The sequence below is a fragment of the Python bivittatus genome, unplaced genomic scaffold (genome assembly GCF_059951505.1).
Source record: "Python bivittatus isolate LINGU-HERP-01145 unplaced genomic scaffold, Pbiv_v1 ctg000700_np1212, whole genome shotgun sequence".
Taxonomy (NCBI): domain Eukaryota; kingdom Metazoa; phylum Chordata; class Lepidosauria; order Squamata; family Pythonidae; genus Python; species Python bivittatus.
This window is the reverse complement of record NW_028277098.1, coordinates 40,661,782-40,688,983: the sequence shown is the minus strand read 5'-3', so window position 1 is coordinate 40,688,983 and position 27,202 is coordinate 40,661,782. Positions and strand designations below refer to the sequence as shown.

Below are 27,202 nucleotides of genomic sequence, written 5' to 3'. Positions count from 1 at the left end.
GCTAAACATCTTGAACACCGCCTAACTGATTGGATACATTTAAACAACATAATTGGTCCTGAACAGATAGGTTTCTGTAAAGGAAATTCTGCAATTGACCATTGTCTCATACTGAATTTCCTTACAGAAAAATATTTGAACCTAGGAAGGAAGAAGCTCTTTGTAGCATTTATTGATCTCAAAAGCGCATTTGACCTAATTCCAAGGGACCTATTATGGACCAAATTGATGAACCAAGGAACTGACCCAAGACTTTTGTTTCTATTAAAGAAACTCCATACGGCTACCTCCTGCCAAGTAAAATGCTCATCTAAGGGCCACCTAACGGAGAGGATACCCACCCAGAAGGGGGTTAAACAGGGCTGTGTCCTTGCCCCTCATCTCTTTAATCTCTTTTTGAATGTTTTAGCACACTCCCTTAGTTCCATTAATGGTCACCTTCCCAAGCTTGGTGGCCTTTCCACCCCATTATTACTCTATGCTGATGATACTAGTACAATTCTTTCTCATACGAGAGTGGGTTTGCAAAGATATTTGGGTCCATTTTATAGCTATTGTCAACGCAATTTAATCACTGTCAACTATTCCAAACCAAAGGAAATAACCTTTGCCAAACGATGGTGCTCACAGAGATGGTTCATAGGTAATACAGAAATTGAACAAGTTTTAAATATCTTGGCATTACATTTAGTTATAATCTTTCTTGGGTCACTCATTGCAATAAGATAATCCACCTGGCTAATTGTTCGGCTGCTCAGATTAAACAATTCTATTTTACAAGAGGAAATCAATATGTACCTGCAGCGATTAGAATATTTAATGCCAAACCTCTTTCCCAAATTTTATATGGTATGCTCATTTGGCTGGGAGCTTTTAATTGTAAAGTAGAGAGCATTCAAGCAACTTTCTTGAGGCAGCTTCTGGGGGCTTCCAATTGTGTCTCTTATCTTACAATTTGTTCAGAAACTGGTGAACACCTGATAGAAACCAAAGCCTGGTTAATAACAATCAAATATTGGCTTAGGATTTTATTTAGAGCTGCTCCTCAAAGTCTGTTATCACATCTTAATATGGACAAATACATTTTGCTCTGGTCTTGGCATATTATGTCTAAACTCAAGCAAACTGGGATTGCGATTGATGATTTATACTTATCAGATGAAACCTATGTATTTAGAATAATTAAACAGAGATTCTTAGATCTAGAGTACCACCAAGTCAGACCTGCTCAACCCCGTGTTTGTTCGCCTGCCGTGCTTGTTATTGAAACTTTTTGGTAAGATGGCACATTATTTGTATGATCTTGAGGTTCCCTCTCAGCGTAGGGCCTTCTTTTTGGCCAGAATAAACTCTTTCCCTTCCGAGGTACTTTTCGGAAGGTATAAACACATCCCCAATCATGAGAGGCTCTGTTCTTGTGGCACTCCTGATACAATCCACCATATAATTTTTGACTGCCACTTAGTTGAGACTCTCCACTATGAACTGCTTTTAAAACCTTTGCAGGGTATATATTCGCTAAACACTGTCCCATCCTGCCAAAATGTATTGAGAGACGCCGTGCCTGCAATTACCAGAATTGTTGCTAAATTCTTGGAGGAAGTACTCAAAAGCAGACGCAAATGATTTCCACAATGAGCATGGCTACCCCTTTGATTAATTTTCAGTATGTAACGGTGTGCTTTTATACTTCTTTTTCTGTCCTTTTAATGCCAATAAAGGTTTGATTGATATTCTGTCCCTGTACTTTTACCAAACTTCGTTCTTAATCCCTTCAAATAATTTCCTAGAGCTAGCTAGCTAGCTTGCTTGCTTGCTTGCTTGCTTGCTTGCTTGCTTGCTTGCTTTCTTTCTTTCTTTCTTTCTTTCTTTCTTTCTTTCTTTCTTTCTTTCTTTCTTTCTTTCTTTCTTTCTTTCTTTCTTTCTTTCTTTCTTATACCTTCTCAATCCCTTCAAGACTTTAACAGATCTTTTTTGTATATCCAATAAAAAGAGGTTATCTAAATTACCCTTCTGGTTTGATACTTGTATGTTCACTTTAATTATTAAGACATCATCCAGTTTCATTTGTATGTCCAGTATATCATCTTGTTCCATATCATTCTTGTAACTTGTCATATTTAAATCCACATTCAAATTAATTTCAGTCTTATCCAGTATAACTTGTTCTTCTTCTGTGACATCATTGACACACCATTAATCTATGGTATCAGACATTCTTAAAATTAATTTCTGAGTCCATTATTCAAAGCATCCACCGTATTTTACTCCATTCTTTGTAAAAAAAAAGTCGAATTTAAGTATTCTCCTTTAATTGCAAATCTTTATTTTCTTCTAGTTCCCTCTACTATCCAACCTTCAAAGTCCCATCCTATCATTTCCCCCAAAGAACCCAAATAGCCACAGGAAGGATTTTAATGATTAATTTTAAATTTTTATTCCAAATCCATCTGGACCCTGAGTCCATTTTTAACTTTCCACAGTCAACACTCTAAACACCCTTTTGATGTTTATTCCAAAAAATAATATTTTTCCAAGTTTTTAAAAATCATATTTAAAGCTTCTTTCGTTAAGGAGAAGGAGGCTCATCTAATGAATACAATAAAAACTTGCTGTTCTGAAGGGTCTTAATATTTCCAAAGCTGTAAAAAGGTGATTAAGAAATTAGGCTTGGCTGAGCTTTTTGTCATAAAAGGCTGTTATGACTGTGAGCTTAGATGGTATCCCTTGACTCCCAGCTGCTCAACTCATAAGCCAACTGCAAAACCTCAGTTCCTGCAGACTACTCACAAGGAGCAGCTGTCTGGAGTGTGCATGGGCAATCTCATGATCTCTCCTTTCTCTGGAGAGATTTCGCTGATCAGGATCCAGCATCCAGCTGCTGATCTCCGCCATAAACACCATCCCACATCGGCAGGGATGTCAAGCCCACCATGGCACTCATTGGAATCTCACAAGGTTGGAATTCTGAATGCATGTGGTAGGTACATTCACGAAATACTGTCATAGAAGATTTGCTTCTCACAAAATGATGGCCAGAGAACATTCATTTACTTGTCTTCTCAGGATACTTTCTATGATTCCAGTGAGACCTTTGGGGAGCCCAAAGGCATTGCTTTAAATAAATGTGAAATTAAAAATTGATCCTTTACTTTTCTGCATGTCATATTCCTATTCATTTATTGTTATTAACAGATTATTCAAAGAGCTCAAGTGGGACAGAGAGTCTAATGGACATCCAAGTAGATTTCAGGAGGTTCACTGGTGTCCATGGGTACCATGTTATCTACCCCGTCATAACTGAAATGTTATAATTAGAATTCCTCTTAAGGTAATCAATAACTGACATCATAATGTTGTACGCAACAACCTGAGTAGGAGCCCACTGAACACACTTCTGGGAAATGTTTTTAGGGTTGCACTATAAATCTGTTCCAGCTTCAAAATGTAACTTTTGGTCACCTTACTTCATTGTAAAAGGCAGTGTATTTTCTATTGGTAGAATCAGTGACAACTCTGGAGTGAATATTTGAAAGGCCTTTGGTTGAAGGACCCTTTTATCTGTACCTGTTTATACTGTGCCGACGATATAGGGCAGTTGTATATGCCTTTTAATGAGATGTATATGCAGCTGCAGTTGGTTGAAATTAACTATACCTTTTTTTAATTAGGTCCATAAAATGTAAGTTTATTATCTTCCATGTTTTTGTTAAAAATCTTTCTATACATTTCTCCTTTGTATCAAGGGACCCTGAGGGCGATAGAGATGAATCATCAGGTTTAATTTAATGCAGTAGGAGAGAGACCTGTGTGGTCAAGTTGGCATAAAAAAGTGCTTTGATCTACTTCAGGTGCACTGAGCCCCAACGAGCCAGCAACAATAATATCTTTGTGAGATGATCAGAGCAGAGAATGAAATAGAGAGGTGGGGGGAATGGCCTGAATGAAAATTCAAGGCTTTCCTTTGTTGTGGTTCTGGCAAGCGAAAAAGTCAACTGTCAGGAGAAATTCAGCAAACATAAAACAGGGTGAAAGTGCAATGGTCAAGTAATGGGCTTCTTTCAAAGAATCTTAACAAGAAAGCATTCAAAATAATTTGATGGGTTCCCATATTTTCCTGCAAGTGTGGATGAGAAGTGGGATGGAAGAGGAAAAAAAGATACAGTAAGAAGTGTTGAAACTCTTAATCAGCTGAATAAGACTTTGGTAAGTTTATGTGTTTATAAAATTGTAACATATGCACTAGATTTTTTAAAAAAAGTCTTCTTAACTAATTTACTCTACCAACTAGCCAAAAAACCTCTGCAAATTAAAGGAAAGATAGCTTTTCAACTTGTCCCAGTCATTATGCTTTTAATCAATAAAAGTTCTTAAAATTAATCTTGTGGGTTGTTACTTTTTTTAATGAATTGATGTAAGGCATTCCCAAACTGATTACAGTTTACTTGGTAACCTTGAGACTGCTAAACTAAGACGCCATCTGTATTGTTCTATTTGCAAAGACTCCAAAATAATTCTATGTCGTGCTGAAAGCAGAAAGACACTTGTGTCACTCTTTCTCTTCATGTTCTCCAACCCCCCCTTTTTTTTTAACATTTCTGTATTAAACTGTTTCTGGTTCTCAATTTTTTATTAACTGTAGGATGTAAAGAAGGACTGGCATGACTTACTCTTCAGCTTTCCTGATATTGAAAAGAGGTAGCTTCTGAAGCTGAGGGTGGAGAACATAATGTCAACATTATGACATTGGATATTTCTGTGCAAGTTCAGAGGCCTCTCTCTGATTTTACAGGATAAAATCTGACATAGTATGGCCCCTGGATGATGGGGGTTACATATTCAAAATACATTGATCTGTTTTTTATTTTGTAAAACTCCCTTATGCTGTAGAATATATGATTAATTATTATGTGATTATTGCAATGAAGTATTTGCACATAAAAAGGAAGCACAAAACTTCCTTATAGCATGCCCAGTCTTACAGTCTAGTTCAAACACTGATTTTTTAAATTAGTATCCAACTAATATTCAAGGACCCAAGGATGGTATACATAGAGTTAAGTTCATTTTTCTTATAACCATATAAATAGCTTTCATTGTCTCCTAATTTTCATCTTGTTTATTTGTATCCCATTCTTATGTTTTCTTCTACAAAGTTCATGCTGACACAGACAGAAAAGGACAATTGTTAAATCATGCAATTTGTGCATGCACTCCACCCAATTTCTGAATTAAATCTGTGTTTTCAATTTGGAGCTGATGACTTTTGGCCTGAAAATCTTGCAGTAACTTAATTTTCTCTGATTTTATCTTTTGAATTGTTAAAAGGTCCTCTTAAAGATCAACAGGATATAAGAACTAAGGGATTGCTTGGGTGAATCTGTGTATTATAAATATCCCCAAGGTTCTCAGTTTAGTTCAAAGGGATGTCCTTTGCCTGGTTTTGTTTATATATTTTTTAAAAACAACTTCAGGCAAATGTGCATATTCTGACTTGGTTGATTTGATTCTCCCAGCAACTCACATACGACAGTGCTGTTTTTGCTCCACAATATCCACCCAAGCTGCCAGCTTTGTTTACACAAATAGAGTCTGGAGCACGTTTTCAGCCCTAGAGCTTGCACAGTACGTGTCCTTTCCAGAACATCCTGGGGTGGAGACCGCAGAGGCATGCTGGCTCAAAGTGTTCCTAAGAGCTGATTTCTGTAATCTCAGTAGGAGCCAGACCAGCAAGTGGTTTTAGTATATGTTGGCTGCGATTTGATGGCAGAACATGCCACATTATAAAAGCATCAGGCTTCTCAAATCATTATCGCAAAGAAGTTCTTGGCTGTGCTGGAAAATGTCTGCACAGAAGGGAAACACATCATACCATGCTGCTGGATTTGATTGCTGTGTACAGCATTTTGGGTAGCTTTCCCCAAGACCATTCAAAGTCTGCATGGTGGATTTTCTTCTTGTATTATTTACTTATTGCTATGCTTCTTATGTTAGGAAGATTAAATGTATAATCTCCAAGAGGATGGAGTCTGATGCCCTGGGCAAAGGATTTTTCAGCCAATTGGCCGTAACCCAGCAGTTCACAAAAGCAGCGATTTGTTGTCCCCAACATTAGTACAGAGGATGGTGGATGAAGTGAGAAGTGCTGCAGGAAAATGAAAACAAAACCAAAAAAGTAACCATAAAAATAATGCAGAACAATGAAACTATAATGATTCAAATCCCAATTTTCCTCAGTATTCTGTTTGAAGTAACAAAATGAATGTTCAAATGTGAGAAAGCATTTTAAAACTTAAACTATTCTGTAGTTATTTGTTTAACATGACACACATGAATATTATCACTTTGCCAATATAGAAATAGAAATGCTTAGGTACTTCTCTGAGATATAGCTTGTATCTTGTTAAAAACTGGTATGGAGAATGTCTAGTATGAGACATGTGAACATTTAATATATATATTTCCAAAAATATGGAAAGTTTACACAGATTTTCTCATAAATCACATTCAAAAGGAAAATTCCCATGGAGGAATAAATATCATTACATACAAAAAGTATATCTTGTATTAAGTGTATGCAGACTAAGTACTAGTTGTCACTTGGGTATGCCTCCTATAGCAAATCCAGTCATTTTGCACTGTGTGTGTTTTCCCTCATGAAGAAAGCAGTATATAACAGCTATAGGAACAGTCAAGCACATAGCCGTCTCCTTAGTTGTACTGTTTTGTTTCATTCTGCTAACTGGGAGCTGCCAGATGAGATTTACTATACATGCGCTTGCCTCATTCATGAAATGGGGATCCAGGCATAATCTATAATCCCTTACTTGTAACCTTCCTGTATTTTCTCATTGCTACTTTTGTCTTTTCTTTATACACATACAGTACATATGTACACATACAGACATAATCCATTGAGAAGAGAAAGATAAAATCTCTGAGAACCATTCATCTGGCAACTATGTTATGCAGAGGTTACTCTCTTTTTGTATTCTCTGTAAGTACAATTACAAAATTCACTCGTACTCTATGATTACAAAAAAGAGCACACTTTTTTCTGTTGTCCAGTTTTTTTCTAATCAAAGCAACAAATCATAAGTGGATTTTTTTCCCATTTCATACAAAAAGTCTGTAAGGGGTTTCCAGTCAGCCATAAATGTCGATATTGTTTTTTCTCTAATCAAAAAAGTTAATTTAGCCATCTCTGCAAGTTCCATCATCTTCACCAGCCATTGTGGATAGCGTCAAACCTTTTCATTTATGAGCATATAATAGTCTTGCTGCAGTTGTCATATATAAAAACAAAATTCCATGACTTTTTTCTAATTGCCTGTCCATTCGTCCATTATGCAGCAGTTATTCTCAATGATGCATAGCCATTTCTATTCTGAAGGCTGTATATGACTTTTGAATGTTGTGCTGGGAAACTATAGTCCATAAAGTGGATGGGACTTGGACAAAAAGTAGTTACGACTTGGACAAGTTGTCATTTAATTTTAATTGTGTGTGCTTATTTTAGCTAATAAAAATATTTCCAGGTCTGGCTTTTCCTGTTTTAGTAAAGCTACATTGATTTACCATTTGCTTAAGCTTCATAGAAACATAGGAATGGTAGGAATATGGTAGGAACCATAGATATGGTAGCAACAAAACTTCCATGGATCCATTTAAGAACCTTAAATCATTTTTGTTCAGTGCATGGTTTTGTAGACAATGACATACTATCCCAAAAAGATGAAAAGAGCTGAAGTTCCTTCAAATGAAGTGCTATTTTTTTGTACATATTGTGCAATCAACAATAACACAAAGGTGAAGGTAACAAATTGAAAAGTATATGAGGAGGTCAGACTCTTCATAGCTACTGTTTCTTAACACTGTTTACATGTAGATGCTGTAAGCTCATTTTTATGGTTATTAACTTACCATTATGATTTGACTTTTTGTTTTTTAATAGACATTATTTAGGTAACAATTTGAGTAAAGAGAACCAAGGACATAAATTGTATATTGCCATTCTCAATTTGTTGGGAACCATTCTAAACTCTAAATTCTAGACTGAATTATTGAGCCTGTTTGACATTTCAGACAATGAAATTCAACAGATCATGCAGAACCAGTTTGTTTTCTAAACTGAATCCTTCCCCTCCATTCTCTTTCAAGAGGGCCTTTTAAATGGTTTGATCCATTTGTTTTCCTGAACCCATGAATGTTTCACAAGTGCTTTTAAAAAGTCTGCCTGACTTGTCTGTCTCTCAGGAATATTCACCTGTATTCTTCCTATAGCTCTACTTTATGAAGCAGAATTAAAATACTTTGGATCTTTTGTTCTTAGGCTACATAGTTGCGTTTATAGATGACAGACCTTTGGATGGAATGGTAATCTCTTTTAATATTATGGTTAAGACATTAAATGCACACATTGCTGCATTTCCTTTTTGTTCTGAAGTAATTCTCTATAAATTCAAAAAAAAAATTGGATGACTCTTAGTACTCATTTATCCTAAGAACTTCTGATATCTAGTGTTGTGTTATTATATATAGCTAATTTTGATATAGGTGCAGCAGCAGAGTTCTGATATTTAACAGTTCTATCACGGATTCTGTTTCTGGTTGAGCAGGGAAATATTTCATAGAGTTGCAGTTAAAATGGGAACATGGCACTAAATGTTCTTTTCCAAAGGTCGTTCAAGATGCATTGATGCTGATTTAGTCTTGTTCAACCTTTAGATGATATACAAGTTGATTTACTTTACTTTTCTCCTTTTAGGCAGAACAATCTACTTTTCCTAAAATCATGATTTATAAAAAAAAACGGGGGGGTGTCTGTTACTTATTAACTTTAGTTCTTATTGGGATTATATATATATGTATGTGTGTGTGTGTGTATATATATATATACATATATATAGAGAGAGAGAGAGAGAGAGAGAGAGAGAGAGAGAGGTTTTTTTAAATAAACAAAGTTCTTTTATATATTAAAGTTATAGAATTCCTATAAGCATTCTGGTTCCTTCTTATTGCTTCTTAGTGTGCCATTTTAGCTACAGACCTTACTGGCGTTCACCAGTTCTTATTATTTAAAAGACGTGAGGAGGCTAAGAAAGGAGGTCTTGCTAGGAGACATCAGAGCTATATGTATATAAATAATACATCCAGTCTGCATCTGTAAGATTGCACTATTTTATCAGTAGTATAAAAAGACTATTGCTGTGTTATTCCACAAAGTTTGCTTTTGTTGTGGTTACTGTTTTATTTGCATCTTCCATCATATGTTCCAGTGATCACAGGCTCAGGGTGTCCCCCCCCCATAGAGATTTTACTGCAGTTGCAGTAAAATTGCAGTGTCCCTAGTTTAGAGGTTTGTGTGTGTGTGGGTGTGTGAGAGAATGAATGAATGAATGAATGAATGAATGAATGAATGAATGAATGAATGAATGTTAAAATAAGGCTTGATCACCTAGACTTTTATCTTAGCAGTGGTAAAGATATTGCTATTTCTAAAATAATTTAGATATGGAGTTTTATTTTAAATATGTTTATTATCCTGGTAAAAAATTTACTTTTACATGCAGTTTATAAGCTCTCAGAAAACCAAAACAGGTTGGAAAGAAAACTTGTAGGCCAAAATCTTTGAAGGATGTTGTTCCTTAATGTACTGAATTTCAGGTTATTGTCATTTTTTCTAATATACTAGCCTCATTGAGTATTTAGAAAATATAACTGCTTCCTAAAGTCTAGATGAAACCTTCCTTCAGCTGTGTCTTAAACTGGGCTACTGCTGAATGCTGTAATTTAAGAAAGGTTTAATGATGAGCAAGACAGTAGCTCTCCTTTTGTAGAGGATGGTCTATTGATTAAGAATCTGACCTTTTCAAGGCCTATGTCATGTACCTATTGCATAGGGAGCCTTTGACTGTACTGCCAGCAGTCATAGCCAGCATGGCCAATACGAGTTGCTGGCAGCTGTAAGTCAGCAGAATCTATTGGGGTACTGCTCTGTATCCTTGGTGGGATACTATTAATGATGCTGAATTCAGACTTTGAAAATGCACAGATAAACATACTCATTAGATCTCCTACAGATAAAAAACTTTTACCATTTGTAGGTTGCTCAGTAGATGTCAAATATTTTATTTTTAAACCATTATGTAGTGATGGGACAGAATGCATTTTTTCCAGTTTTAATATGTATTACTCCTCTTGGATATGAGTTCAAAAATCCTTCAGAATTTATTAACTGTAGCTACAGTGGCCTCATGCAGCTACCAAAGATTTTAACGTGTCCACAGATCACTTACTTGCTCCATTTTTATGTGAGATAACCTTATATTGTCTGAGTAAGCGTATGGACATTTAAATAATAATCAGAACTTAAAAAAAACTAGCTTTACATTTATATGGAGCATTAATTATACTGAAGATCTTTATACCTTTCAAGTAAGCAAAAATCATAACTGAAATATTAGACAATCATATCTGATTCTATCTTAAAATATAATATTTTGAAATTTTACTTATTTAACTGAAGGGTATGTCTGTATATATTCTGCCTTACACACTGGAGAATTCTATTAGGATAGCACTTTGCAAACCATAGTTATAATTTTCAAGATGGGAAATTGAAGTATTGCAAATGAAAACCGAAAGAAATTGGAGTTAAGGTATTCCACAATAAACACATTAAGTTTCTAGAATAATTGTACACTGCAGAGAAATACCCTATTTTTAAAGTGCCTTAATATAACAACTACAAACATCTTATTAATATGCATTATAGAGTTTCTGATTAATATAAGTTCTCTAGTTTGTGCAGTAATGTCTGTAAATAGTATATTGGCTTTAGTGTACAAAAAGGCATTTCAGTGCACAGCACAAGACTGCCTGTAGAAACATACCCAGACAACCCTTTGTGTCCATTTATCAAAGCTCTCTGCTTCTATTTCATTGCAGGCGACACAGTAAATACTAGAGGGGCAAAGGTTATTCTGTATCCAGACAGTGCCATTAACTGAAATGATTTTTAAAAAATAGAACTCTGGGCCTTAAATGCAAAGAAAAAATGTTATTCAAAATTGCCAAACTGCAAAACAATAAAGAAAATTTCCAGATCACAATATCTTGCCTTCTGTGAGACATTTGATATAATCTCATATAATATCCCTGCTCTTGAGATGGCAGAATATGGACAATATTGCTATTAGAAAGATTCATAACTTAATTGAGAAAGCATATTAAATGCCTTTCATTAATGGCTTTGTGTCCACTTGGTGTGAAGTCTCCAAGGAAGGCCATAAGGCTCACCACTGGATTTTTTTTTTCCCCAGTGTTTTGGAGAAGTGAAATCTGCATCTTCAGATTCAGTAAATGAGTTTACCAAATATACCAACAGCACAAAATTATGAGAGGCAGTTGTTGAATGATGTTGGTTGTTGACACAGTGTTTCAGCCTATCCAGGTAATTCTGAATCTTGACTGTCTTCTGCAAGATGGATGATGAGAAGTTTGAGTTTCATTTTAAAAGCTAAGGACATAAAGGATAGAAATATTTTCATGATGCAATTGGTATATGTCTGCCTATGCCCAGATTAAGTATGGAGTTAATATCTTACGAAAATCTTAATGGACATGATATTGGAAAGAGAGAATATCTAGGTGTAATTTATAAATATTCTTAACATAGTTGTTTGGAATATAAGTCTAATTACCCAAAGGAGGTCAACAAAAGTACCAGCTGGAAATCTAGAATGTTGAGGTGATGGCTCGTGCCAGAAGAAGAATCTTAAAAGGCTTGTATCATTTTGTAAATAACTTGTCAGCCCATTGTTATTATTTCTGTGCAACTGCCATTTTCTATTTGTATATGCATACATAAGTAAATTTTCCCTTGGATTTATACTAATTAGAGACCAGGTAAAACATTTGTAATGAGCACATACTTTTTGATGGAAATAAGAAGAATCAATAAAGATTCTAGCTATGCTATGCCAGCAAATCTGGAGAATGACACAGTGGCCAGTGGATTGGAAGAGGTCAATCTGCATTCTAGTACCAAAAAAGGAAATTTAACAGTATGCAAACTATCATACAATATCCTTAATTTCATATGCTAGCAAAATAATGCTTAGGCTCATCCAACGATGCACACTGGGTAATTGAGAAAGCCAAAGAATGCCCCAAAGAAGTCCCTTATGTGCTTCATTGATTATGGAAAGGCCTTCCGTTGTGTCAATCACATCAAGCTGTGGAATCTGCTCAGAAAAATAGGAGTCCCAAAACATCTTATTGTCCTCATGAGAAAATTTCTCAATTTTCAATATAATACCTCCCCAAAGAGTTGTGATATTAAGTCAAGAATCCACTCACACTTAGTCTTGTGGCAAAGTCATATCACTTAAATTTAGTAGCAACTTTTCTTGCTTTGTAACAGGACAAAGATATTCTTTCCTCCCAGAACTCTCTCTTCCTGCCTTTCCTGTTTTTGATAGATCATAATCTAGAGCAGTGCTTTTATCTTATTAAGAAAATGTCTGTGTACAAATATGAGTTGAGTTCAGTAGAAAGAAAAAGAAGCCTGTGCTTGCTTGTATATGTATAAATTTAAACTTGTTTGGTTTTATAAAGCTGTGATAAACAAGGGAAGATCATTTGATATAATTTGAACTGCTTTGTTGGCACTTTCGTTGTTTTTACATACAATTATACATTTTAAAGGTGGGTAGAATTTTACATTTTTCAGTGTTTTCAAGTACTTTTGCAATTCATTCTTCCTAAAGAGTTGACACTGATTTTTGGTTGGGCACACCAAGGTTGAATTGAGGACTGTATCTCATCCAGATGATTTATTCATAACAAACTCTGCCTTCTGGCAGTTGGATCACAGCTGAATACAGTTAAACTAGATTCATCATTTCATTTGTTTCTGATTGCTCTATAATGTTTACATATCTAACATATTAGTATAAATCTTGGAGGGAGTAGATTGAGGTTAAGTCCTCCCACACAGCACTTTTTTTCTTTTCTCTATCTTACTATAAGCATTGAACCTTCATAACAGTTGAAATATTCCAAACCAAGAGAGAAATATGTCCTTGGGTTAATTCAGTGGTTTAAAATGGATTACAAATGAAGAACAGACAACCACAAAAACTAGTGTTTTTCTTCATATGTCTGAGGATACTGTCATTCCAGTCAAAATAATTATGGGAAGAGGTGGAGGGTTTTTTAGATTTTATCATGTACCTTTGAAAGGCATGAATCCACTGATATGCCAGTTCAATTATATATTTTTATTGCAAAAGAGAAAAAATAAGCAATCTTCCATAATTGTTCATATTCTTTGGGAAGATTTCTACTGTTATTTCTTTGATTTACAAAATTGATAAACATATTCTATTTATTTATTTATCACATTTGTATAGCTGCTCATCTCATGTAGTAACTCTGGCAGCATACATAATAAAACAAGATGCATAAAAATGATTTAAAAACAATTTAAATTTAAAAAATAAAAAATTAAAAGACAAAATGGTGAAAAAGCATACAAAGAGTACATCCAGTTAACTATCATAGCCATTTAGCAGGCTCCGCTGTATCATGGGATCCCCAAGATAGTTGACAGGACCATGTTTTAAGAGCCTTCCAGAAGGCCAACAGGTTTGGAGCCAGTCTCACCTTGGGGGAATGATATTCCATATTCATCTAATTTGGCTTGATTCCTAATTACCCAAAATGAAATGGTTATTTTTTTCTAATAATGCAGTATTGCATTTCATCATATACCATTAGTCCAATTTCTCCCCTCCTGCTTCTTTCTAAACCTAGATGTTTTATGGTGAGCTTCCATGATAAAATTACCTACCAAAAATGTATGTTTTAATGTCACATTTGAGGGGGATATTAATATTAAGTAGTTTTGAGAACTCATATCAATTTCCTGATGAGTAATTCAACTTGAAAATCTCTTTTAAAAAAATTCTTACTTTATTACGTGTTCACCAGACATGAAAATATGTTCCTTTATTTATCTATCACCTCCAACAGTTTGAAGAATTTTTTTACTAACAGGTGATAATCTAACTGAGGTACTATACCATCTATGAATAATTTTTGGGGTGGTGGTAGTTTGTGATTAAATAGATTTATAAGTAATTTTTTTGCCACAGTCCATTCCAGGGTTCCATTCCAAATTTACTTCTAAATCTGTCTTCCATATTTTTCGCCCAGATCTTAAGAATTTCCCATCTCATTTTCAAATAACATGTTATAAATTATTACTCTTAATCTGGCTTAGTTCCTGTCTATCCAATTTTAATTATACTTCCACATTCCATTGAAGTCCTAGTTTCTCCTTACACTATTTTTTACAGAAAAATTCAAATTTTTGAATTCAGAAATTCAAATAATATCAATACCATTCCAACCAAGAAGGTTGCAGGGATAGATAAAAGCTCTCTTCTCTGATATGATTTTTATCCATATAAAACTCCTGCAAGTGAAGTGAACCCACCTTCGTGCATTTATTCTGTGCAGCTCTAACATTCTCTATGCTGAAATCGGGATGCAGAAAGAACAATAGTAAAGATGAAAGACATGGAAAAAATTAGATTGTCTTTTATGCCATGTGTGAAATAGAACATTTGTATACTTACTACCAGTTTCCTTACAAAAATGCTCCTTTATGTTTCCTAAAACGTTGTACTGATCTATTATTTTATCACTATATTCTCCGAATTCACAACTTTATGTATTCTTTCCTACTGAAAACATTAAATGCTGCAAATGATAGGTCTTATGTACTCATGGCCAAGAGTTACCTCCATGTTTGAGGCAGCATACAAGTGCATAAATACATAGAAAAATAAAAAACTGTACAATGCTGCTTCACAAACACACATTCTGTATCCATAAACATACTTGATTGTCAATGAGCTCTTACTGGCCTGATCTACAGCAGATGGCTGTAAACAGCTGTCTTTAAAAGCTAAGCAGGATTGGACCTGATTAGTTCTTGGAATGGGAGACCACTAGGAAATTCCTGGGCTGTCAGACTGGGAAGTAAAAAAAAAAAGGGGGGGGGAGAAGATAGTGTCAAACCAGGTCCATATTGTTGGCCACAAAACTACAGAAATATGTCCAGTAAATTACTAAGAATTCAGCTTGGCCTGAAGCAGACTTTGTCTTGTAGATTGCTCAAACTGATCAAATGAGACAGATATTTGTACTTCATTATGGACAAGCTAGGTTGCATTTGATGCATAGCTGGGATTGAAATCAGAAACTATACTCTGCCTTTCCTTCATCACCCATAAAACACATTATCCTTCCTTTTACATCTGAAGAGTTCTTAGAAATACTTGTGGCTGCCAGGCCTCCCCCCCCCCCACTCCCAATTGCTATCAGTGTTATGACTTTTCTTTGAAGAAAAGCCTGCTTTTGCTAGACTTTATTTTAATAACTGCAGTTAAGCTTTTTGTTGGATGAGAAATTGACCATGCATTTGAAAGAGTTTTATTTTCCTTTGGTGTTTTAAATGGTTAAGTTAGAAGCCCCTAAAATACATTCTAATTGCATGGGATTGTTAGGTAAGGCTGAAAAATATGAATGTCAGAATTAGAGTCTTATTGTAAAACAATAGGAAGTTTAAAATATAACTTGTAAAAGAATATCTGTGGAAGAGAGAGAGCCCTATTGATGGCACATGTTCGAAGCAAAAAAAAAAACACTGAAGAAAGTACAACAAAGAGGAATTCTTACAACTGAGAAATGCAATTAACGCACACAGACTACTTATTGAGGATGGAAATTCAGTCAATAGAACAATTATTTATCATATTTCTGTTTTTAAATGTCCCTTTGTTATTTTTTAATGAGCAATTTTTAACTTGAAGACCTAAAATGTAAAACTGTTTAATTCGCATGCTTTAAAAATCCAAAATTATATTTAAGTATCAGTTAATTAATAAACAGCACCAGCAACTCAGATATATGGCCCATAAATCAGCTTAAAACTTGACAAAATAGTTTTTTCTTGTTTTCTAATAGAGAAAAGAAAATGTGATGCATGGACTCTAAGGTTGCTGTGGTGCAGGTGATATAAGAACCTTGAGTCAATGCAGAATTTGCTATCTCCTTGCAGTAATATGGGAGATATGGGGAAATGGCTGGTCATGTTTTGAGGATCAGTTTCAGTTTCTCAGGCTTGAAGATGTGGTCGAAAAGTTTGCATCTGTTCAGCCTATTAGAAGTAGTTTCCATCCATGGCCATCTTGGCTATTAAGATCTAACAGAGAGGGACTGATAGAATGTGTCCATGGAGTGATAAACAACTAATTACATCAGAAGATAGTTTTGATGAAAGATATGGTGATGCCATGCTTCCTAAACAGGATGGACTTGGAGGCAGTTAAGAACTCCTATCATGATGAAAATAATCTCTTTCTGGGCACAATACTTCACCAGGTTATGACTGGTCAGCTTTATACATTTTTGGAGAATGTGGATTATCTGGGCCCATTCCAGTTGGGTTTCAGGTCTGGTTTTGTCATTCAAATGTCCTACTCTCAGGAAAAGACATAGGGAGTTCATCCATGTTGATCTTTCTGTATGTCTTAGCCACTTTTATACCATCAACTGAGCTGATTGTCTGGGGCCACTTACAGGTCTCAGAATTCATTAGCTCTCTGACTCTGTATCAGGCTACTCCCCATCTGAAGAAGCAGGTGGACAGATATATGCTTGGATTCTTCTGTATCACTCAAGACCCAAATGACATCAGTGGTCTGGAGTTCATTTGGCCAGGTGTGTCTGGTCATGCAGCTGTGATCCTTCCTGGACAGTGATGGCTTCGCTTATGCTCTGATACTTCCCACTGGGTTAATGCAATATGCCCTTGAAGATGACTCAGAAATCGCAGTTGGCGTACAAGCCAGCAGTCAAGTTATTATCCAGAACACCTTTCAGATATAACATCTGTCCTAAAAGAACTGCACTGCCTGCCTATGCATTACCAATCATATTTCAAGAATCTAGTAATGACTACTTCCCTTAATGGTTCAGAACCATGATACCTGAATAAGAATCTCAGTATGTAGGCTGGTATGGGTCTTCCGGGCTGTGTGGCCGTGTTCTGGAAGTTTTGTTTCCTAACGTTTCACCAGCATCTGTGACCGGCATCTTCAGAGAGCAGGAGCACAGACAGGAGCAGTTCTCTCTGTGCCCATCAGCTGTGCTCCTGCTCTCTGAAGATGCCGGTCACAGATGCTGGTGAAACGTTAGGAAACAAAACTTCCAGAACACAGCCACACAGCCCGGAAGACCCACACCAGCCTTCATATGCCAGCCGTGAAAGCCTTCGACAATACAATCTCAGTATGTACTTACTCAAACATTAAGATTTACAGGAAAAAATCTTTTCAGTGGCCAGTGGTTATCAGGGGTGTGTTCTCTGTTGTGGCAACCTACTTTGGGATGCCTTTTCTGGACGTCAGGGTGGTATTGATGTTGTCTATCTTTCAGTACCAGAGGACCACCTTTATTCTCACATTCAGAGCTTGGTAATCACAGTTATACAATGCCTTTTGTCTAGTAAATTCCTCTCAATGCATGTGCTTATTATTATGTATTTTAAATAGTATGTTTTAATTACATTATTATTTATTGACTAGGTTTTACTGCTTCACATTTCTTTTTTATGGTCTATAGTCTATAATGAGATCCTCTGAATAGTGGAATAGGCTATAAATATTTAAAATAAAATATAGCTTTGTGCCTGTCTCTGAGGAAAGTCTCTTTGGCTAACTGTAAATCCAGGAAATCTCACATGGTCCCCACCAATTGTATTGTATGATTTTTTAGTTAGATTTCATTGAAAGGGATTTTGCCATATTGAATAAGATGACAAAATATTGAATAAAAATCAAAATATTTATAGAACCATGAATGAGACTGCAGATACATTTAATACATTTAAGGGTATGGAAATATATTCAAATACTCGGGTTACGAACGCCTCTGTTAACGAACTTTTCGGGTTACGACCAGCTCCGGCCGGAAAAATTTACCTCGGTTTGCGAACTCCGCCTCGGGGTACGAACAGGATACGCGGCCATTTTTCCTCCCGTGACACGGTCCACAGCCATTTTTCCGCCCCTGACACGTAGTCTGCAGCCATTTTCCACCCCTGACACGTGGTCCGCGGCCATTTTCCCACCCCTGACATGTGGTCCGCGGCCATTTTTCCGCCCCTGACACGTGGTCCGCGGCCATTTTTCCGCCCCTGACACATGGTCTGCGGCCATTTTTCACCTCTGACACGTGGTCCGCGGCCATTTTTCCGCCCCTGACACGTGGTCCACGGCCATTTTTCCGCCCCTGACACGTGGTCGTAGGGAGGGGGACTCTCCATCCAAGCAATAGCTGCCTCCCTGTCCTCCACGCCAGAACAGATTAACAGTAATTACATTGAACCTTATGGGGAAATTTCCTTCGGGTTGCGACCAATTCGGGGTGCAACCAGAGTCACAGAATGAATTAAATTCGTAACCCGAGGTTCCACTGTACTGATTGTTTTTTGTTATACTATTTTATAAAGATAGACCATGGTCAACAAAAGCAGTTTCAAGAACTTGCCAGTCCAAGACTTCTTAAAATGCTGTAGTATTTACATGTGTTGTTCTTAAAACTAAAATTGGATTAATAATAATTAAGATAGTTCAGTATTTGACTCACAAAGTAATTCAAAAGGTGCAATTACTGAAAGAAAAATGGAAAGAGGAGCTCAGATGCATCGAAGCCTGCCACAAAATATGTCACTGTGCTTCAGTTCCTCGGTGTCTTGTTGTAAGTTAGATATGGCCTAGCTTAGTATTTTAACATTCATTCACCTGGCAGATTTGGATTTACAGTTTTGGGAAAAGACTCTGCTACTTTAAAGAGTTGTTGATAGCTGCTAATTTCATGCATCCATGTGTTCCAGTATGTACCTTTTTGGAATCAAATCCAAAATACAACATGGCTCTATCTATGGTACATTTTATAGAAAGTATTGCTGCTTTGTATGCATATATTTATATTCATAGAATTTGAAGTGTGCACAGCCCTAATATTTAATAACTATTCATCCCTTTCTGTTTGGACATCCCTTCTATGGAAGCCATTACCTATTGTGAGAATGGGAAATTTGCAGAATATATTTGCATGCAAAACCCTGGAGAAATCTATTGGAAAGAGCAAGTGGCCCTCTGCCAAATTCCAGGATTTTTAAAACATCCCAGTAGAGTTTCTGGCAGAAGGAAAGAAAAATCCTTGTACAGAGGAAAAGCTCCACACCCATTGTCTACGCTCACAGATGTACTAATGTGCAAATTTTAATTGCTCTGCAGATTTGTTGATAGGTTTTTGGAATGCATACAAATGGTGTTTCAGGAGTAAGATGATATGAACATCTGAGTGAGTAACTGGAGATCAGCTAGTGACAGAAATACCCTGTCCTGGCAAATTCTTGTGGGTATCCTTATAAATACGAAGCTGGGCTGCAGATAATTCAAAACCTGGTGGTTTCCCAGAAGAACCAATTATAATCTTTTAATTTGACTTGCCCTTTGAGGATTGGCAAAGGCTAAGGTAGCTTTGGGAACAATGAACCAATCATTTGTAGAATATGGTAAATAATGAGTTAGGTGATAAAATATTTAGACCTTCCTGGAGTTGCTCAGAAAAGTACATTTTAGAAGTTTTTATAATTATGTTTATGTTCAGAGTTCTAGAGCATAGAAAGGATTTTATTTTTATTTCAATTTTGGGTCATGAGTAGTTGTATTCTGAAAGTGTTGCAGGTTGTATTTTTTCAGGGCTAGATAAAGACAACTGCAAGTAACCAATAGTTTTGGCATAATTCTAAAATAAGGTGGCTAGGCTTTCATTACCTACTGCTTTTATTTTCTTCGATAATTCTTGAGCAACCTGTAAAAACCCCAAATATAATATTGCTTATATGGATCATACCTTCTTATTTCCATTTGTATCTTTGGGATAGTTAGTTTCAGGACATCACACACACACACACTCACACACACACACACTTGTTCAGAATAGAAGACAAGGTTCTCTTGCCTGGGAAAAATGGGAAGGCTTTAAGTGATATGTTGGCAGAGAGCAGATGAGGTAGAACTTGGAACAGATTTCCATAAAGCGTACACGTGGTGGTGCAGACTTATATATGCAAATTCAGAAGTAATCATAATTTCAAATATAAATGCAGTAGATTTTAGTTTAGTTGGGAACAATATCACTTGATGACTGATCATGGTCGATGAACATCTCCCAAATCCCTGCTTTCTCTTCCTAAATTTCTTTATCTTTAAATTGCACGTTGATCTCAACAATTGATCAAATTGAGCAATATATTTTGTAAATGAGGACATGTTGCTGCTATACATGCATTTGCTATCAACACTGATATCTCCCAAATCTCTGGCAATTGTTATTGAGAAGATGCTGCAGTCTCAGGAACAATTATGTGCAGTTTTAGAGGCAATTTCTCAAATTTATTTCTTTGCCACCAGCTTCCCTTTGTTGTCTTTGCGGATGACTATTGACCATCAATATCTTGAGGCAAGGAATTATCTGCTTGATTCACATATATTTCCAAGCCTCTACCCATAAACTTGTGACTTTGTAATGCTTGAACTATTGCATAACTACATTTAAATTTTCTTTTTCAGGTTAGCAAGTCCCCTATATTTGTTCCTGGTGTTTGGGGACCTTATTATTCAGCAATGGTGCCAGGATTGTGGCTAAATGAAGGAGGTCAGAGTGTAACAGGGAAACTGGTAGGTCTAACTTTTTGCTCAATTTAGCCTTTTCTTTTTATTTATGCTATATATATTCACATTTGTTAAATCAAATGGGATGGATGAGATTGTGTGTTATGGGAGGTCCCTGCCCTTGGGAATTGAGGGGCCTGGATTGAGAGATGCTGCAGACTTTGGGGGGATGTGGGTGGGCCAAAATATTATGGTGGTGATGGGCATGGGGAGATATGGCAGGAGATGGGGAGTGGTCCATTCTCGGGGAATGCAGGACCAATGTCTTATACTGGTTTCACATTCCAGCTTCTTGATCTCAGCTCCTGTACCTGGTCAGCAGACCTTCAGAGGCCCTGGCTTTCGACTGCTACTTCTAAATGCCAGGTTGGTCTGCAATAAGGCCTCCCTCATCTGTGATTTAAGCATTGATGAGAAGGCAGACCTGGCATGTATTACTGAGACCAGGCTGGGCCTGGAAGGGAGTTGGCCCTTTCTAAGATGTGCCCAGCTGGGTTTCGGGTGTGGCATCAGCTGAGACCTGGGGCAGAGATGGAGGTGTGATGATTGTCATCCAGGAATTGCTTAAGGCTTTCAGGGGCCCTGCACCACAGGTCACTGGATGTGGCATCCTGTTCATTTAAGTTGGGCTCTAGGGATCAGTTGGGATTGTTGCTGTTTTACCAAAGTCCCTGCTGTATAGCAACCTCCCTGCCTGAGCTGATGATACCCATTTATACATCTCTGCCCCTGGCGAATTAAGCATTCTTGTGGACGTCTTATCTTGGTGCCTGGAGACTGTGAGGATTTGGATGGGGAACAACAGGTTTCAACTGAATCCTGGATCTGAGTGGATTTGGGTTTTAGGATCTCTTGGTTCTAGGATTATACCTTCTTTGGTGCTGGGTGGAGTTGCACTGCCCCAAACAGACTCTGTGTGCAATCTGGGGATTCACCTAGACTCACGACTCCTGTTCGAGGAGCAAGAGGCAGTCGTGGCTAGGAGGGCCTTTGCTCAACTTTGTATTGTGTGTCAGTTGCACCCATTCCTAGACCAAGGAGCTCTACTCACGGTCACTCATGCCCTAGTCACTTCCTGGTTAGACAGCTATAATGCACTCTACATGGGGCTGCCCTTAAATAGTATCTGGAAGCTTCAACTGGTGCAGAATACAGTGGTGTGGGCAGTTATGTGTGTTTCTAGAACACACATTATATAGTACCTCTGCTCTGTGAGCTGCATTGGCTACCAGTCTGTTTCCAGGTCCAATTCAAGGCGCTGTTCTTGACCTTTAAAGACCTACATGGCATGGGACTGGGTTATTTGGGGGACTGCCTCTCCCAGATTACATCTGCCCATTCCAGCAGATCCAGCAGAGAGGACATGCTGTGGGTCCGTCAGCTAGGGAGCTACAGTTGGCAGGTCCTAGGTGGCGGGCCTTTTCTGCTGTGGTCCCCGCTTTATGGAACATTCTTCCCCCTGAAGTAAGGCTGGCTTCATCTCTTTGAACTTCTGGAAGTCCCTCAAGACCTTGTTGTGTCATCAGGCCTGGGGACCCCATGGGACTGGTGAAATATTGAGATGGCTCCAGTGTAATTGACACCTGCATTATATAGTTCTTGCATTAATTCAAATACATAGAAGGAATTTGTTTCATGTGGCAACTAACTTTGCCTCTCTATTTTGCTATAGACAATGGGTATGTCTTAAGTAATGTTATATTCACTTTTATCATTATACACTTGCATAAGATTCTTCTGACCGCAGATCACTTTATGCAGTGGAAAGAATGCATGGAAAGAAAAACATTGAGTTTACAAGTATAGAAGAAATGTTCTTGAGGCTGGTGCGTGTGTGAAAGAAAAACAGACAAGTTTTCTTTAGGAAATATCATTGGAGAGCCTAGTTACTTAAGACTTTTTATACCTAAGAGCTGTAGTGTACTCTTCTCCATTATGCAGGGAGAGCAAGTCAAGTAAGTAGCTGAACTGAACAGGTCAAAGTCAGAAGACAAAGAAAGCTGAATTGCAATGAAAGATGAGAATATCAGTCTAACCAATAGGAGGCATATTACAAAGAAACATGCAAGTAGGTCTTCTAGACAAGCCAAGGAGATGACAGTGTAGAGGCCTTCTGCTAACTGTCCCTATATCTTTTACCCCAGTGGTTAGTAGGTTTATAGGTGCAGAAAACTGATAGATGCAAAGTTGAATTCCAATACTCTTCCATGTCTGGTTGATAAAAATATCTAAAGATTTCATTTTATCAGTGGTCACTGAGATTATTAACACTTCCTTTTTTAAATGTGAACTTGCCCACCTCCCTTAACTGAAGTAATGGTACACCTTTGCTTACTGATTTGTGGGCTGGACTTGAGAGTTCAGGAGAAATGCCTGCTCTTGAAGGGAACTGCAATTCCCTAATACTGATCCCTCAAGAATCAAGTTTGTATCCTCCTGGATCTAATATTAATGCTGGATAGCTGCATCACATTATGGCATGGAGGGCCCTTTGTCAGTTTTAGCCAATAAACCCACCATGTCCTATTTGGAAGAAGAATACGTAGCTTCAATGATCATTTTCTGGTAACCTTGGATTGGATTAGTGTAACACATTCTTTGTGGGATTGCCCTTGGAAAATAGCCTAGAATGTAGCAGTATGTATACTGAGTGATGCCTCCTAAGTTCTGTGTTGAAACAACTATTGTAAGGTACTCAAATCAGGAAACTTGTATTCATCCTTCAGTTTATCCTCAGAACAAATTGTTAGGTGGGTTGGGCTGAGAGAAAATGACTGGCCTATGCTCCCTGAACCGCAGGACTGAGTATAAATTTGAACTTGCATCTCATCAGTTCAAGATTATATTTATCCTTACTTTTCAGATTGACTGTCTGCACAGTTCTATACATACCTACTCTAGGGTATTCCAGAATCATAAACAGAACTTATTCCTGAGTTGTGTATAGAAATAATAATGTTTTGCATATTTCAAGTATGCAAACATAAAACACACGTACATATTGACTGTATTTAATGATAAGGGACTTGTAAGCAGTATATTGGGGAACAAATTAAAATATATTATTCTGTTGAAGATTTGAGACCTAGCATCACATTTCACTTACCAGCAGCAACACAAGTTATTGCTTGTCTTGCTGTAGTTTGGATTATTCTGTAGGAAGAAACAAGGAAAATTGTAGCATGGCCTTATTTTATTGATGAAATGACAAGTTTCAATTCAGTGCTTATTTTTTTCCATGCTGATAGAGTGCATAGTGGCTGAAATAAATCTGTGACCCAGGTAATAATATTTCAAAAAAATAAAATACCTTCAATCAAAAATCAATATATATATATATTTTTTTTTTCATTTTCTTTTCTTTTTTTAAGATAGAGCATGTTGTCCAAGGACATGCTGCTTTCCCAGAACTACAAACAAAATCTGCAGCCAGGTCAGGTCATCAACCTTATTTCTTTTTCATTTATGCTCTGTTTTAGAAATTTCTTTTTGGCTGTAATACAAAAAAACCAGTTAGCTAGAATCTTCCAGCTTAATTGGGATGTGGGTTGGACTGTTTCTCACTATATAAATGTCTATCCAAACTTCATCTTTATCCTCCCTATTTCAGAATACATTTTTAATACACCTGAGGAATGAGTCACATGGCTGTTTCTGAGGTGCTGACATCAACAGAAGTTGATTTTCTCTAGTCATGGCGGACTTGTAAAAACATTTTTGTGAATGCCTGAACAACAGGCCAGCCTAGTTTTCACATGCTTACTTTCAGTGCTTGGATATGCATTTATCTTTGCAAAATTCCTACAAAAATCCATCTTTTAATAATCCTGCCATTCTGTGTGGGATGGTCATGTGAAGAATTTAGCCTTATAACCAAGGAGTTAGAAGGCTCTTATAATAATACAGGTAATGGAAAGTTAATTGTTTGAAATTTAGATAATTAAGAACATTCACCCACACTCATTCATATGAATGATGTGGCCCCAGCAAATCCCTCTAAATAAAATAAAATCTTTGATTCTTTGCCACTAAATGGTCCTCACCACTGATAGACGGGGATGTCCTCTGGTATTTATCTTGTTTATCTCACAGAAGATAAAGTTTTTAGCCTTTGCATAAGGGGAAGAACAACTCACTGAAGGTCTCCCTAGTATTCAAACAAAAGCATTTGGCATATTTTTGAACCATTCCATACAGATTTCCCAATTCTCACCCATTCACCAATGATTCTTCAGTCTTTCACAATATCTCTTGTACTTAGGGAATGATGGCTCACTTTATATCTTACCCGTTTTAGTTTTGTATAGACTCAGACATGAATCTATCCTGCCAAATTTCTCTCTGTAAATCTAGAAAAACATATACATAGTGATGATGGGATCATCAACTAGCAGATATATTCAGTGTGCTTGCACACATTCAGTCATTCACACATGTATTCACTCATGTATATAAGTTTTGAGCTGAGAAGTCATTCATACATGTATGTAAGTCACTGAAATATTTAAAAAATCCAGTCTGCATAACAGTTTTGGAAATATGAATTAGGTCAGTTCAGTTAAATACGTGCTCCAAATAAAATTATGTCCACCCAGTGCAGAGGCTACTGCTCTAGAGAGAAAAGCAAGTGGAAATAAGGAAGGAAAAGAGATATTACCTCATACTGGCATGTTAGCCATTACGCAGCTTCTTAGGGAGGGGGGCCTAATGAAACAGAGTAGTGGAATTTGTAAAATATGAGGTAGAGAGACTGTAATATTTGTTGGGTTTGAGCATTACTATTTCTTAGGTTTTTGGTTTTGAGTTCGGGATCTCTATTTCTTACTACACTGAAAATAAAATGACCCTGCCCTATAGTACCAGAAAATTCAGTTTATTCTTAATTAAGATGCAGTTGTGTAAAGCTGGACAGAAATGTGTTCTGGTTAAAAGATTTATATAATGTTACATCACAGAAAGACACCCATTTTACGCTATGCTATGCTATGCTATGCTATGCTATGCTATGCTATGCTATGCTATGCTATGCTATGCTATGCTATATAAAAATTCCCTTCTCACCCCTATGGGTGGTATGTGTCTTCCTCAAACTCGGGTCCTCTACCAGAGGCCTGGGAGTTTGAGGGTTCTGTGCAGTGTCTTAGCTGTTCCTAGCACTATATTCTTCTGGACAGAGCTCTGATGTTGTTCCTGGGATCTGTTGGAGCCACTTTCCCAGCTTAGGAGTCACAGCCCCGAGTGCTCCTATCACCACTGGGACCACTTTGACCTTTACTTTCCACATCCTCTCTAGTTCCTCCTTCATGCCCTGGTACTTTTCCAGCTTCTCATACTCCTTCTTCCTGATGTTGCTGTCACTTGGCACCACTACATCTATCACCACCGCTGTCTTCTGGTCTTTGTCTACTATCACAATGTCTGGTTGATTGGCCAGTACCTGCCTGTCCATCTGGATCTAAAAGTCCCACAGGATCTTAGCCCTGTTATTCTCCACAACCTTCTGTGGAATCTCCCATCTGGACTTGGGAGGGTGTAGCTCATACACTGTGCAGATGTCCCTGTACACAATGCCAGCTACTTGGTTGTGCCATTCAGTATATGCTGTTCCTGCCTGCATCTTACACCCTGCCACTATGTGTTGGACTTTCTCTGCAGCCTCTTTGCACAATCTGCACTTGGGTCCTGTCTAGTGTGGTAGACCCCTGCTTCTATGGATCTGGTGCTTAGTGCCTGTTCTTGTGCTGCTATGATCAGTGCCTCAGTGCTGTCTTTTAGTCCAGCCCTTTCCAGCCATTGATAGGATTTCCCAATGTCAGCCACTTCAGCTATCTGTCGATGGTACATCCCATGCAGGGGCTTGTCTTGCCATGGTACTTCCTCCACTTGAACTCCCTCCCATGTCTGCTGCTGCCTCAGGCATTCTCTCAGCAGCTCATCTTTGGGTGCCATCTTAGAGATGTACTGTTGGATGCTCCAGGTTTCATCCAGGACAGTGGCTTTGACACTCATCAGACCCTGCCTGCCCTCTTTGCGGCTGGTACCAGCAGGGTATCTGATGACTGGCAGGGCATACGTGTTGATGGTGTGGATCTTGTTCTTCCCATTGAGCTGGCTCTTCAGAACCTGTCTTATTCTTTGGTGGTACTTGGATGTTGCTTTCTTCCTTGCCTCCTCATCATGGTTCCCATGTGACTATGGGACACCAAGGTATTTATAGCTGATGTCTATGTCTGCTATGTGGCCCACTGGTAGTTCCACCCCGTCAGTCTTAACTACCTTCTCTCTCTTTACTATCATCCTGCCACACTTCTCCAGTCTGAATGACATCCCAATGTCCTCACTGTAGATCTTTGTCACGTGACTCAGTGAGTTGATGTCCT

General features: G+C 37.4%; 1 protein-coding gene across 11 annotated transcripts in view; it reads left to right on the top strand.

Annotated features, from left to right (window-relative positions):
- The window catches only part of FGGY (FGGY carbohydrate kinase domain containing), a 304,303-nt gene that overhangs the window by 214,938 nt on the left and 62,163 nt on the right, over nt 1-27,202 (top strand). For all 11 annotated transcript variants that reach the window (XM_088153195.1, XM_088153186.1, XM_088153193.1 and 8 more), the window contains 2 exons: nt 20,721-20,828; nt 24,194-24,255. In XM_088153195.1, the coding sequence (XP_088009321.1) occupies nt 20,721-20,828; nt 24,194-24,255 (170 nt within the window). The remainder of the gene's footprint in view (nt 1-20,720; nt 20,829-24,193; nt 24,256-27,202) is intronic.